General features: G+C 28.2%; 1 protein-coding gene across 1 annotated transcript; it reads right to left on the bottom strand.

Annotated features, from left to right (window-relative positions):
• Positions 1 to 950: 950 nt before the first annotated feature.
• On the bottom strand, positions 951 to 2,813 carry LOC117928991 (protein DMR6-LIKE OXYGENASE 2-like). The gene is made up of 4 exons (XM_034849165.1): positions 2,395 to 2,813; positions 2,001 to 2,248; positions 1,517 to 1,859; positions 951 to 1,309 (listed from the first exon to the last, which is right to left on the bottom strand). The coding sequence occupies exons 1-4, from the start codon at positions 2,680 to 2,682 to the stop codon at positions 1,064 to 1,066; spliced, it is 1,125 nt and encodes a 374-aa protein (XP_034705056.1). The 5' UTR covers positions 2,683 to 2,813; the 3' UTR covers positions 951 to 1,063.
• Positions 2,814 to 13,805: the final 10,992 nt, after the last annotated feature.

Raw genomic sequence — 13,805 nt, 5'->3', positions numbered from 1 at the left:
CTCAGTCTTTCTAAAATGTAAATAAACGTCAGACTTCAAAAAAAAAATTTGAGAAACAACTTAGAGCCCGTTTAATAATGATTCTAAAAAGCTTTTAATATTCCTAATACTTAAAAAAATTTTATCATTTAAGTGTTAGAAATGTTAGAAACGTTTTTTAGAATCACTTCCAAACAGACTCTTACTCACCTCCTCTCTATGTTTTCTATAATCTATCCCATGAAAAATTAGGGTTTTAAGAGCAAGCTCAAGTGCCCTTGACCGTCACCAACTATATATACATGCATCCAATATACTATTTGGGCAGAAAAATTGAGGGTGCCCCCCACCAAAAAAAAACTAAACTCATGATCTTTTCTGTTGGCTTGAGTAATTAAGAGGCTAAAAGCAAGAGGCGCCGCAAACACATAAAAATTGAAAATTTGCTGTGTGATTAAACAGTAGTATTGCAAACGTCATTGAGGTGTTTGTTTGGTGGGAAAATTCCCCCCCCCCCCCCCCCCCAAAAAAAAAAAACTAAACTCATAATCTTTTCTGTTGGCTTGAGCAATTAAAAGGCTAAAAGGAAGAGGCGCCGCAAACACATGAAAATTGAAAATTTGCTGTGTGATTAAAAAGTAGTATTGCAAACGTCATTGAGGTGTTTGTTTGGTGGGAAAATTCCCTAATATCCCTACAGGGTAACAGCAGGTTTACAATAAATCCGTGGAGAAACAGTATATACACGTAGATATTGCTTAGGATATGTGCTCCCATAATTTCGGGAGTGGCGTGTAAAGGACTGGTAGCTAGCAACATCATTTTGTAGTTAAAGAAGAGAAGCAAAACGACAATCTTGAAATAATTAAAATCAGGATGTACAATTAGAGTATGATAAGGAGCACAAACTTTAGTTTATCCGATCTCTTATTGGAGATAAAATATATATAATTTCCAAAATACAAACTAACTGCAAGCTTTTCTACCATGCAATCAATTCATTACTGTTTAATTTGTTCAAAAAGTCAAAATGCATGCTTAATTATCCTTTTTTTAGTGGATTAATGCATTGTTTACATGCCTCTTAAGTCAATTTCCTGGATTCCAGGAAATTCTTGCTCTTGGGTTCACAGGAGGAAATGTAGTCCAGGAAACTGGCGAAGTTTGTGTCCTTGTAACGCCTCGGATTGGTTTCATCGATGAGTTTTGGCGATGGCTGGACCGTCTTGTTGAAGGGAAGACTGTGCAGGGAAGCAATGGAGATTCGGGAGTTGAGAGGATTAACCAAAACCCTATGAAGCACACTCTTGTATCTTCCATTGCTAAATATCTGTCAGCAAACCCAAGTTGATGAAATTTAATTAGATGCCTTTCCTTTATATGAAGGCAAAGCAGTAGTTTCCAAGTGGATATATATATGCACTATTTGAAGGACACTCGGGGGAAGAAGACTGGTATGTATTAAATTCTATGAATAAACCGGGATGATAAACATAATTTAGAGTGAGTTTGATCGGTTTGATTAAGTACTACTAACCTCTAGATGGTCGCCGACATTAACTACGAATGAGTTAGGGATTGGTTCGACTGTTACCCATCTTCCATCATGCTGTATCTGGAGGCCCTTGACTTCATCTTGGAGAAGAAGTGTGAGGAAGCCATAGTCTGAATGTGGTGGCATGCCGAGGGTTAGGTCAGGTTCAGGGCAGGAAGGGTAGCAATTGACCACAATGAGTTGGCTTCCATCTTGGAATTCTTTTAAACTATCATATTCGTTGTTCCTTGTGGTGGCTTCCACCAATCCTAGGCTCTCTAGGATGGCCTCCGTGAGAGCTAGGTACAAGAATTTGGCTTGCTTGGAGTAATCAACAGCGCTTTGCCTGATTAAATAACGAAAATAAATTTTTTAAAAATAATATAAGATACAGTTAGAAACAAATTAATATTAATTGAAATTGGTTGGTAGGTAATCTTTAGCTGGCATGTCCGAAGCATGGAAAGAAGCTTGAATGTGTCCTCACCTGAAGTCCACAGGCGAAGAGGGCCAAAATGGAAGAACACCTGAGAGGGGCTGGCAGCTTAGCTTCAAAAAATCTCTCCAGCAGAACACTCGATCCTTGTTCTGGTTAAAACTTGTTCCATACCTAACTGGGGCATACATATCAGTCGACATGTACTTGGATCTCTCCTCGAAAGGGAGCTCGAAAAATCTTTTACTCCCTTCAACCATGTTGAGGATAACTTCGCTTGGGATACCATGGTTTGTCAACTGCATCCATACAAACAAAAACCTCCCATCAGGGTTTACTGGTTTTACTTCCAGTTTTTGCAGGAACACATACATTAGTAAATGTTCAGTTTATATGGTTTATCTTGAGCTAGCCCTTAAACCGCATAATTAAAATCAAACCTCACCTGAAAAAATCCATACTCCTCGCAAGCTTTGGCAAGGGTATTGACAGCATGGGATCTGTTTGAGCCTTGCAGGTGAGCAAAATCAATGACGGGTAACTTGAGATTAGGGTTGCCACTTTGATTGTCATCTCTGGTTAACCCAGGTCTGTCCGAGGCTGGCAATATGTACTTGTTGGGAACCCTGGTGATGCCACTGTCCCATAGGTGTTTCACTCCTTTCTGGTACTGGCTTTCTGGTTGGTCACCTTCCTTGTTGGCTTCGATTGCTGTGCTCATTGCAGGTGACATGGTAATACAAGAATCTAGCTGTAGGATATGTGTGTGCGTGAGTGAGAGAGAGAGAGAGCGATAAAGAAAAAAAGAATAATAGTAAAAGAAGTGGTGTAGCAATAGGAGAGGGAAGTGAAGAAATGATGAAGAATAATGAGAGAATTGGTGTGGTGATCGTGAAGAAGAAAAGTGGTATATTTATAGGAGAAATAACAAAATTAAAGCGAGCTGCAGTATCAAGTATTTGGGGGAGAAACCAGCTGTGGTTTTGTGAGACTGCTTCTCCATTCCATTCCATGCAGCGGAACCGTTGACCAAGTAGAGTCAGCCCACGAGTTGGTGGTGCCCAGAAGTATCTTGGCGTTCTACATTTAGAAAATTTCAAAACCGAGTGCCTCCCTTGTATTCTTCTTCTGTGTGGCTCCCCTTGTCTTCTTGTCTCTCTCTCTCTCTCTCTCTCTCTCTCTCTTTCTCTCTCATTCTCTCATTACTTGATTTGCTTAAGTCTTTATCAATGTACTGTTCAAAGTTTTCTCAAATTAATTATTTTCTAACCTTCTGCCTGTCAGGTTTGCCTAGAAAAATTAAGTATATAAAGTTTATGCGTACCATCATATTTATATTTTGTGAGAAAATGTTAATATGGCTGTGGTACATGTGACCATCGGTCCCATTGTTGTGATATCAAGGAAATGATCATATCACATAAATCTATTACTTAAAATCATACCACATTAATTATTTCTAAGAAAAAAAAAGGAAGTCATTATCTAATACATTTCATTTCATTTCACTGTTAATGTTAATATTTCCTTTGTAAAAAAACAATGATTTAAAAAAAATTGTTAATCACATGAAAAAAATTTATATAATGCATAGAACATGCACACATTTTCTTCATCAATCGAATCCAAAGAAGCCAAAAAGGTGGAAAAACACCTTTTTCCTTCTAGTTTTAAATATTATTTTGAAGAAAAGTTAATCACTAAAACTTAAATAGTTATTAGGGAGGAAATTTTCCTTGTCCCAATATTATTTTGAAAAAATAAAAAGTTGTTAAAGCTTTATTTAAGTTTTTTTATGTACAAAATAAAATTGAAGAGTCTATTATAATTATAAGTTAAAGGTATGTTTGACAATTGTTTTTAAGAATAGTTTTTTATTGTTTAGAACATAAAAATGAAAAAAATATATTTGACAATAAAAAATTATTTTCTATTTTTTGTTCTTAAGAATAAAAAAATGATATTTTTAGAGAATATTTTTTAGTTATTATTACTTGTTTCCTAAGAGTTGTTTATAAAATAATTATATAAGTATATATAATGATTAAAAATAAAACACTATATATAAAAATGATTTTTAAAATATATTTAAAAATATTTAAAACCAGTTAAAATATTTAGGTTCCTAAATAAGTTTTTATTTTATAGAATATTTAAAAATAATTTTCAAAAATTGTTATTTTAAAATTATTTTTGAAAAGAACTATCAAACGTAATAGTCCTTAATGTCTTTATACAATTAGTTAAGGCTAATTAAATACTACTACAAATTTGTTGAAAATTATGTAATAAAAAAGAGACGTTGGTTGACCTCCAATGTTTGGAGAGGAATCTTAACCCTACTTTGATGATCATATTTCCATTATACCAATAGGAAACTTCATCTTGATATTGCTCCAAATTTAATGTCAGCATCCTACAATTTTTGACTCCTAATAGTCTTTCCCTCAAAATGAAAAATCTACAACAATGTTTTTTTCTGTCAACATTCTTCTAAGGAAAATGGTGATTTCTATGGCATGTTTCTTTCATAGTAGAATGACATGTTTTATGACTTTTCTTTCTTTTATAAAATTATTAGTATTTATATCAATTATTCAAAACAATAATTTCTATCGAAGTTTCCTCCCATAGAATTATATATTTTATCACTTTTCTTCTTTTACAAAATACAAAATATTCATACAAATTATTTAAAATCAATCAAATGTTGCATTTACATGTCATGAACATTTTTTTTTTTGCGGATCAAATTCAATTGTGAAGTTGGATGTAAGGTTATGAAAACCTAATTTGTTTGAATAAAAATTTAATAATCTAGAAGACTACATATATTTGATTCCATTTGTGGAGAAGGGAATGGAAAAAAAAAGAAAAAAAAAAGAAAAGAAAATGACAAAAATATTGAACTTAAACCCAACATTTTTTTTCCCCTTGATTCACTCCAAATCAATTTTAATACTTCTCCTTGATTCACTCCTAATCAATTTTAATACTTCCCGTATGAGTTGAAGAACTCCAAGTCAATGTATAAATCTGGTTAATATTTATCATAATTTTTTTTCTTTTTATTGTATTTTAAAAAATAAGAGATAATTAAGTGGATGTTTGGTAAACCAACTTAACCTAATTTAAATCATTAAGTAAATTAATAGCTTGTTTGATAGTGATTTTATGAAACGTTTTTAACATTTCTAACACTTGAAAATTTTTATCATTCAAATATTAAAAATGATAGAAACGTTTCCTAGAATTACTATCAAATATAGAGTACATTTGATAATCATTTTAGGAAGTGTTTATAAACTTTTTAATATTTAAAAATTTTTATTTTTCAAGTATTAGAAATATTAGAAACATTTCCTAAAATTGCTACCAAACACACTTATAGTCTAAGAGTGGGTTTGAGAGTAATTCTAACAAATATTTTTAATATTTCTAATACTTGAATAATAAAAATTTTCAAGTGTTAGAAATATTAAAAGCGTTTTTTAGAATAGCTATTAAACGGGTTCTAAGTAAGATTAGTAAAATAATATAATGATATGACTTAAATAAAAAATAATTTTAAATAATAAGTAAAAATAATTAACTTACTTTTTAAGTTTATATATTCAGTTTATTTTTTTTATCCTCATTTATCTTAATTATCTTTATAATCTTTTTTACTACTCTACAACCTTTATTGTTACATAATTTCTATTTTTTTAATTATAATTTATAAGGATAAATATATCAATTTGATAATTTAAAAAAAAATAATAAATTAATTTTATCAAACAATCTTAATACTTAAAATAAGAATTAAGTAATAAATTTTAAGTTAATAATTTAAATATAATTTAACTTAAAATCAAATTAAGTAATTAAGTAATAAGTGTTAAGTTTTACTTAACACCCCGTAACTTCTTCCTCTCATTGTTTTCTCAATCCAAAGTTTTACTTAACTTTGTGGTCTTAAGAGCCACGGTTCATGGGACTCATATATTTGTAAGATAAGTTATTTGAAAAATAGATGCTTTTTTATAATTAACTACAATATTTCATTGCCTAAAAATGTTTGAGAAAAAAATTAATTTAATAATTTCCAGAAGAGCACAAAAAGAAAAGAAAAAAAATAATTGAAAAATCCTATGCTTAATCCTTTTCATTATTTCCATATAATTTGTCTTATCACCTGGCAGCCAACTCATATGCTCAATGCTTCCTCTCTAAAAAGAGCTCTCTGATCAAGGCATCAGATGCTTACAGAATGCCAGCTCATTAATTTGATTAAGGTCTAAGGCAAATCTTTTTTAAAAGAAGAAATGAAAGGGAAAGGAAATTTAGGCTTTGACAAATGTGGCATCTGCCTTGGGATTAGGTATAGCATATGCTGCAAGAAACATAGCACAATTTGAATAGTTTTAAGAGGACATATGGGATTAATAAATATTTAAAAATTAAGTTAAAAGACAAAAATATTGGTTCAATAAGGGTATTTTTCTTTAAAATAATTGGTAAGGTATGTTGTAAAGAATAATGTTGGGTCTGTATACTGTCTTAGTCCTATTTCTTTCATTCCCACTTTTGAAATCCATAGAAAATCTATGTGAATCTAGACAACTCCTGTTTTTCAAACTAGGGTTATGGAGATGAATTTTTGAGATTTATTGACAATTTCAGCCACTTATTTCCATTTGTTGACATGCTTTCTAATATACTTGGTTTTTTAAGTGATCATCAAATAGGATTTGGCTCATCTCAACTTCAACATCCCTCAAGTTTCTTTGAGCCTTAATTTCACATTAATGTATTTGAATGCTCCATCATTAATGGTTTCATATATAATTTTAATCAAGTTGATAAATTGTTTCATCAATTTGATTTTTATCATATTATGTATGTTAAAGAACATAATATACATATTGAATCAAAATCCTGTAAATTTAAAATTCTAGGAAAACAAGTGATTCAACATGGTATTAAAGCTGGGTTTGATGGAATGTTATGAGTTTGAGTCGCTTTTTCGTAATTTACATATTTGATTTTACAGAAAGTCATGAGTTCGAGTCATCTTTTCATAATTTATATATATATATATATTACAAATTTTGATCCAAGATTCTAGTACTAGAAGACTAATAGTCAATCAATTAAGTAATAATAAACCAGATCCATGGGCATGTTGGCAAAGGGGTAGAGGCACCAAGGAGGATAGAAGTCTCCTAATTAGCCCAATGTATTCCAAGATGAATATCTACTAAGAGAAAGTTAACATATGACTAGATATATTTATGGCACGGCTCTTGTCAAAAAATATTATAATAATTAATATATAAAATATATATATACCCTTGAGGCTATGAACTCGTTTGAAAGATCTCAGCCAAGTATTGAATTATGAAATGACAGGTAGAGATTGCAGTGTCCCATGGTGGTTTGAGAAGGTGTGCTCATGAGCGTCTTGCAAGGTTTGTGGCTATGATGTATATATATTTCCTTCTTACACAAACCCGTGTGCCCTAATTATAAAACAAAACAAAACAAAACAAGAGTCATCTAATGCTAAGCATGAGCACAGGCCACTGCCCAACCAACTCTTCAGTCTTCCCTTTAAATTAATTAACGTAGACCCAATGGAAATGAGAGTGGTATAGTATTAATAAAAGTGTAGGTAAGAGTTTGTCTTTGTCAAATAATGTAAACCTATGAAAATGTAGGTAACAGGGTGGGGTTAGGGGTGATGGTGGTGGGGATGGCATCCTGGTCCACAGTATTTGGCCATTGCTCCAAGCTCCATCCATGCATGTTTGTCTTTTCTTCTCCATTCGATGCATGCTCTGGATCCACATCACTCTCCAACATTGTAAATGGTTTTACTAACTCACGTCTTCTTATTAATTTCTCATCTCTATCTATTAATTCATCTACTCCATCTTTTTTTGTCATCTTTGTCAAGCCATGCATGTAGTCCACTAATTTTCTTGACCATTCCTTAATTGTTTATATTAAATTTTTGAAACCCTAAACTTATTAGGAATATTTCTATATTAAAATTTAAAAAGTATGTTTGAGGAATAATTGTCTCTTAGCATATGTTCTTTTTTTATTGGTGAAAATTCTTGTTTAGATTCTTCTCGTACGGTTGATTTTTCTTTTCCATAAGCACCTATGGACATAACAACATTACCTAATATATTTTTTATTAAGATATATTTTTTTGAAAAATATTTTTTATTACAAGCTTATCAAATATATTTTTTAAATTTAAAAATATTTTATTTGCTAAACAATAAAAAATTATATTTAAAAATAATTTCCAAAAACGACACAAAATTATTATCTAATCAAATAAGGAGGTTGAATATACAACAATAAGAAGTAATATTAGAAAATTATACTATCACATATTTTATTTTTATTTCATGATAACGAGGTTGTCATATACATTATTTCAAATCTAGTATTTCAAGGAAGAAGCAAATATTTTCGAGGTGATTGTGATTTTAACCTTTGAATGAGATTGAATGAAATCAACAAACACCATGGTAATCAAGCTCTCCCTTCATCCTTTCATATCCTCAATTTCTCACTTTCCTCCAAAACCTGCTAGGCTTAGGAGTAGGGTTTCTAAGTTACACTCTTTCCCACTTCTGACATTGAGTCAACTCAATTCCAAGTCGATGAGCATTCAGTCTGCTGCAAACCTCAATGACCTCGTCTCCAATGACAGAAAAGCTGAAAACTCTAATAATCCGATGTAGTACATGGTTTTCTAGTGAGACTTGATAAAAAAAAAAAAGGAGCATCATCACACAAGGTTTATGTTTCAATGTGTGCGATTTGAGCTTACAATGATGATAACCCATAACTATCAATTTTGTAACAAAAATTTATAAATTTCTATATTCTTTTTACGTTAAACAATTGACAATCTTATATATGAGAAAATATGTATTGGTAATAACATGAAAATGTCTTTTTTTTTTTTTTTTTACAAAGTAAAAATTATGACATAAGTTGTAATCTTCGATGATAATAAAATTTAAGATATTATCTATTAGGGTATGAAGAACGCACAAAGTTTATGAAGCTTTGCTAAAAATTGATTGGAATTGTTTGAAGATAAATAATGTTGTAATAATTTGTGTGATATCCTACATCAAATAAAGGAGAAAGTTCATGATATTATATAAATATGAACTTCTCTTAACCATATATAAGCGTTTTAAAACCATAAGGGCACTCAAGGCCAAAAACGGATAATATCTACATGGTTGGGTGTGAGTTGTTTCAAATTGTGTCAGAGCCGATCCCCGACTCCGCTGTGGGGGTTTGTTTGGCCATATAGGGGGTGCTTATCTGTTTGACCCTACAATCCCATGGAGTACAACAAGTACATTATGCTTGTATGAAGGGGTGTTTGTGATATCTAACTTCGTATATGAGAGAAAGTTTCTATGACTATATAAGTATTAGTCCTCTTTTGGGCCCAAAACTGATAATGTATACACGGTTGGGTGTAGATCGTTACAAATGGTATCAGAGCTGATTCCCAACCTCGGTGTGAAAGTTTGTTTAACCCCATAAGGGATGTTTTTCTGTTTGACCTTGTAATCTAATGAGATATAATAAGGATGTTGTATTTGTATGTGGAGGTGTTTATGATGTTCCACATTGAATATGAGATAAAGTTCCTAACACTTTATAAATATGAGTTCTTTTAATCATATAGATTCATTTTAAAGTCGTGAAGGTCCATTGGGTTCAAAACATACAATATTTATATGGTTGAATGTGAATCCTTACAAAAGGTATCAGAGTCAATCATTAACCTCGATGTGAGGTTTGTTTGGCCATATAGAGGGTGTTTGTCTATTTGGCTCCACAATCTCATGAGATACAATGAGGACGTTGTGTTTATATGAAGGGATGTTTGTGATATCCTACATTGGATAGAGAGAAAGTTTTTTTATACTATATAATTAAGTATGAGTTCCTCTTAACCCTATATATGCTTTTTAAAAGCGTGAGGACCCTTTAAGTCCAAAACGAACAATATCCACATGGTTGAGTGCGGATCGTTATAATTTATATGTTAATAAATAAATATATATATATATATATATATATATATATATATATATATATATATATATACTAGCAAAGTTTTTTCTTTTTCTTTTTTACTATTCATTGGGATATTTATGAAAACTTTTGTTATTTATAATAATTCAAGTTGTTCCTCGTTATATCAATTTACTATTTAAAAGAAAAAAAATTGAATAGCTTGAGTTTTGATATGTTAACTAGTGACCCATGTATATTCGAATGGGAAAAAGATGAATAACTTGAAATTTCATCATATTGTATTACATTGTACTTGTAGTGTTTTTACATCGTACTATTAGTATATTTTTGTTATAGCTGTGTAATCTAATCAATTGCATTATTAAAATCCTAATATTAATAATTGAAGGTCATTTTCAGTACTTTTGCCTCTAATTTTGTTGTAAGGACTTTTGAGGACATTTTCCCTTTTTTTTACTATCCTTTGCTAGGCTGATCAAAATAGCCTACCCTTTAGATTACTTGTCATCTATAGTCCACCCTATGCGATGATTTTTTCAAAAGAGAATAATTCCTAATATTGTTATAGTTACAAAACAACCTTATTCAATGACGAACTTTTAAGAAAGTGGTCTACTTGTAGTTTTCATTGTCCATGAATTTTGTCAATTGATTAACAGGTTTTGATTTTGAGAAAAATAATAATAATAAAATATATTCCATAATCAGAAAATAGAAAATAATTTTTTTAAAAAAAAATAGAAAATATGATGTTTTTTGATAATATATTTTAGTTGTTATTTTTACTTTTTTTAAAATAAAAAATAGATCAAATACGAAGAGTAGTTAAAAATAAAACACTACATACAAAGTTTATTTTAAAAAATTATCTGGAAACATAGAAAATAAATTGACTTTTGTTATACATAACATCATATAATTTTTTCCGAAAATTGTTCTAAAAAAGTGTTTTTGAGAATAATTTTGAGAAAACACTCCCCAATTTGTCAAATTTTCAATGAAATTAAATTTCATAAATGTTATAGTTTTATTATTAAAAAAATATAGATGGTAACATTTAAATCATAAAATTTGGATTAGAAACAAATTTAGTATCATACATTATAATTGAATATCTAAAGATTTAGTTAGGGAAAAGTGAGATTTGGTTCACCAATATAAAAATATATGGAAAAAAGAACTTTGAAATTTTTTAAATTAGTATTATCTTCATCTATTTAAAAATAATTTGAAATACATGCACTTTTTAATGAGTTTCCTAATTATTCTAAAAAATATCATTTTATTTGTCATGTCATTCAAATTAATTGACAATTAGACTCATTCGTATAGATGTTTCCATTCTTTTTAGATAATTTATTATTGTTATTATTATTATTATTATTATTTTATTTTATTATTTGGGATTTTTTTCTGTAGAAACAAACATATCATTGGATTCTTATTTTAGTTTTCTAAAAGTTTAGGAAATATTGTGTAAAAAAAATCCTATTTAAATAGGATTAATATTTTTTTTTCCTAAAATTTTAAGAGGAAATATTGTCAAACAAATACTATTCAATCATAATTACCAATTCAAAAAGTAATAAGGTTGTTTATTAAATAATAAATAATAAATTTAATAATATATAATTCTTTTAATTATGATTAATTTATTTAATTTATTTAATATAAAATATTTATTTATTTATTTATTTTTATACTATATATCAAGGTACAATTATATTGTAAAACATTTTATATTTGAAAAGCTCTTATAACAAATTTTATTCTCTATTATATTAAATAATTATTAATATTATATAATAAATACAAATTTATTATTCATTTATTTATTATCAAGAATATGAATTTATTTTTAACTTATTAATACTATAATAATTTTTTTTCAAATTCTTACTTGATAATATTTTTAGAGAAAAAAATTCTCAAATAATAAAATAATAAAATATAATAATAATAATAATAATAATAATAATAATAATAATAATAATAATAAATATTTAAAAGGAAGGAAAACATCTATATGGAAGTTTAGTTGTCAATTGATTCGACTTACATGGCAAGTAAAGAGATATTTTTGGGAATAATTAGATGACTCATTAAAAAATGCATGTCTTTTAAATTATTTTTAAATAAATAAAGATAATACTAATTTAAAAAATCTAAAGTTCTTTTTTCCACATATTTTCTAAATCAAATATTACTTTTCCTATTTAATTACTTTGAAAGAAGAAAAAAAAAGATTTGATACTCTTTCCCAAATTAAAATTCCAAAAATTAATAAATTAATTTTAGAAATATATAAATCCAAAGGTACACCACATCAAAGCAAATATTTTTAAAAATATTTAACATTTTCTTAGCAACCAAACATAGTTAAACACAAATTTTTATCGTACTACTAATTTTCTAGCTAATTATAAAATTTTATTATGGTAATAACTTCTAATATTTTGGAATATTTGGAAATTATGCTAAATTACTAGTTTTCAAATTAAAATAAAAAGAAATATAATAACTAATTTTATAGATGTTTTAAAATGTAAAAATAAAAAATTTTAAAAAATGATTGGACATTCAAATATGAATAAAAACAAACAATTGATCAATTAATAGTATTCAAATACTAATAAAAAAACAAATAATTTAAAATTTTTGAAAGTATTTTATAAATCAACTTAACCACTTAATAATTTAATTTAAGTTATTGAGTAGATTAAATATATTTAATGAAATAACTTAATATCACAACATCTTTAAATATTAAGTCAAAATAGTTAATTTATTTTTAATCTTAAATCTCTTTTGCTTCATTTACTCGTATCTATTGGGTCTATTTTTCACCCATGACTCCACATCTATATGACCAAGAAATTTTGAAAATTGATCCAATAATTTTAAATTTTAAAGTAGTTTTTTTTAAAAAAAACAACTTCAATATTTAAACTGAAATTGTTTCTTTAAAACACAACTTCTCATTGATGTCTAAAAAGGTTCCCATCAATTTCAAAATAATTTTAAATTTATCATATTTCAAAGAAAAATATATTTTAAAAAAGTTATTTTTTTTTTCTTTTTCTTATTTCAAAATCCCTCTATATAATATTATATCTTGGGGTTTAATACATGCCATGGACAAATTTCAGTTTTAAAGGTCAACCGCAATTAATTATTAAGTATAATTTGGATATAGCTATAATATTTTCCTTTAAATAAAAAATAAGATTTTAGTTCACTAAATTTTAAAAATATCAAAATTATTCAATATTTTTAAAATATAGATCCAACGGTAAAAAGTTAAATACATAGTGATACTAGTTATAACTTCCACTTTTAACTTATTGTTGCATGCAGAATTTAAAAGCTGTCTTAAATATGGCCATCATAATCATATGCTCATAGTCTTGCCACTTGGCATGGCCTTGGTCTTATGCCATATTTTTGGGAAAAATTACTACGTTGATTATGAAAAATGTTATGGTACTTATCAAAGTTTAAAGTTCAATATGTAGATGACATCGATGTAGACTATTTAACAGAAGTATAAGCAAATGAGAATAAAATATTATTAACCCAAACCACACACATGAACAAAAAATAAAAAATAAAAAAAATATAAAAAATTTAACATGATTCGACGATCAATGAAATCCTTATGTTTATGAAGTGTACCAACGTTTAACAATCCATTAGTCAAAAGAAATAAAAAGAGTTTATATGATGAAGCTCCCAAAAAAACCTTTCAATTGCAGTCGAACTTTCTTATAAAACCCTAAAAAA

Source organism: Vitis riparia, chromosome 13 (assembly GCF_004353265.1).
Source record: "Vitis riparia cultivar Riparia Gloire de Montpellier isolate 1030 chromosome 13, EGFV_Vit.rip_1.0, whole genome shotgun sequence".
Lineage (NCBI taxonomy): Eukaryota > Viridiplantae > Streptophyta > Magnoliopsida > Vitales > Vitaceae > Vitis > Vitis riparia.
This window is presented reverse-complemented; position numbering and strand designations above follow the sequence as displayed.

Coding starts and splice junctions, on each gene's coding strand:
- LOC117928991 (XM_034849165.1), bottom strand. CDS start 2,682: ATGTCACCTGCAATGAGCACAGCAATCGAAGCCAACAAGGAAGGTGAC. Junction 2,249..2,394: donor AGGAGTATGGATTTTTTCAG/GTGAGGTTTGAT, acceptor GTATGGATGCAG/TTGACAAACCATGGTATCCC. Junction 1,860..2,000: donor TCTTCGCCTGTGGACTTCAG/GTGAGGACACAT, acceptor TTATTTAATCAG/GCAAAGCGCTGTTGATTACT.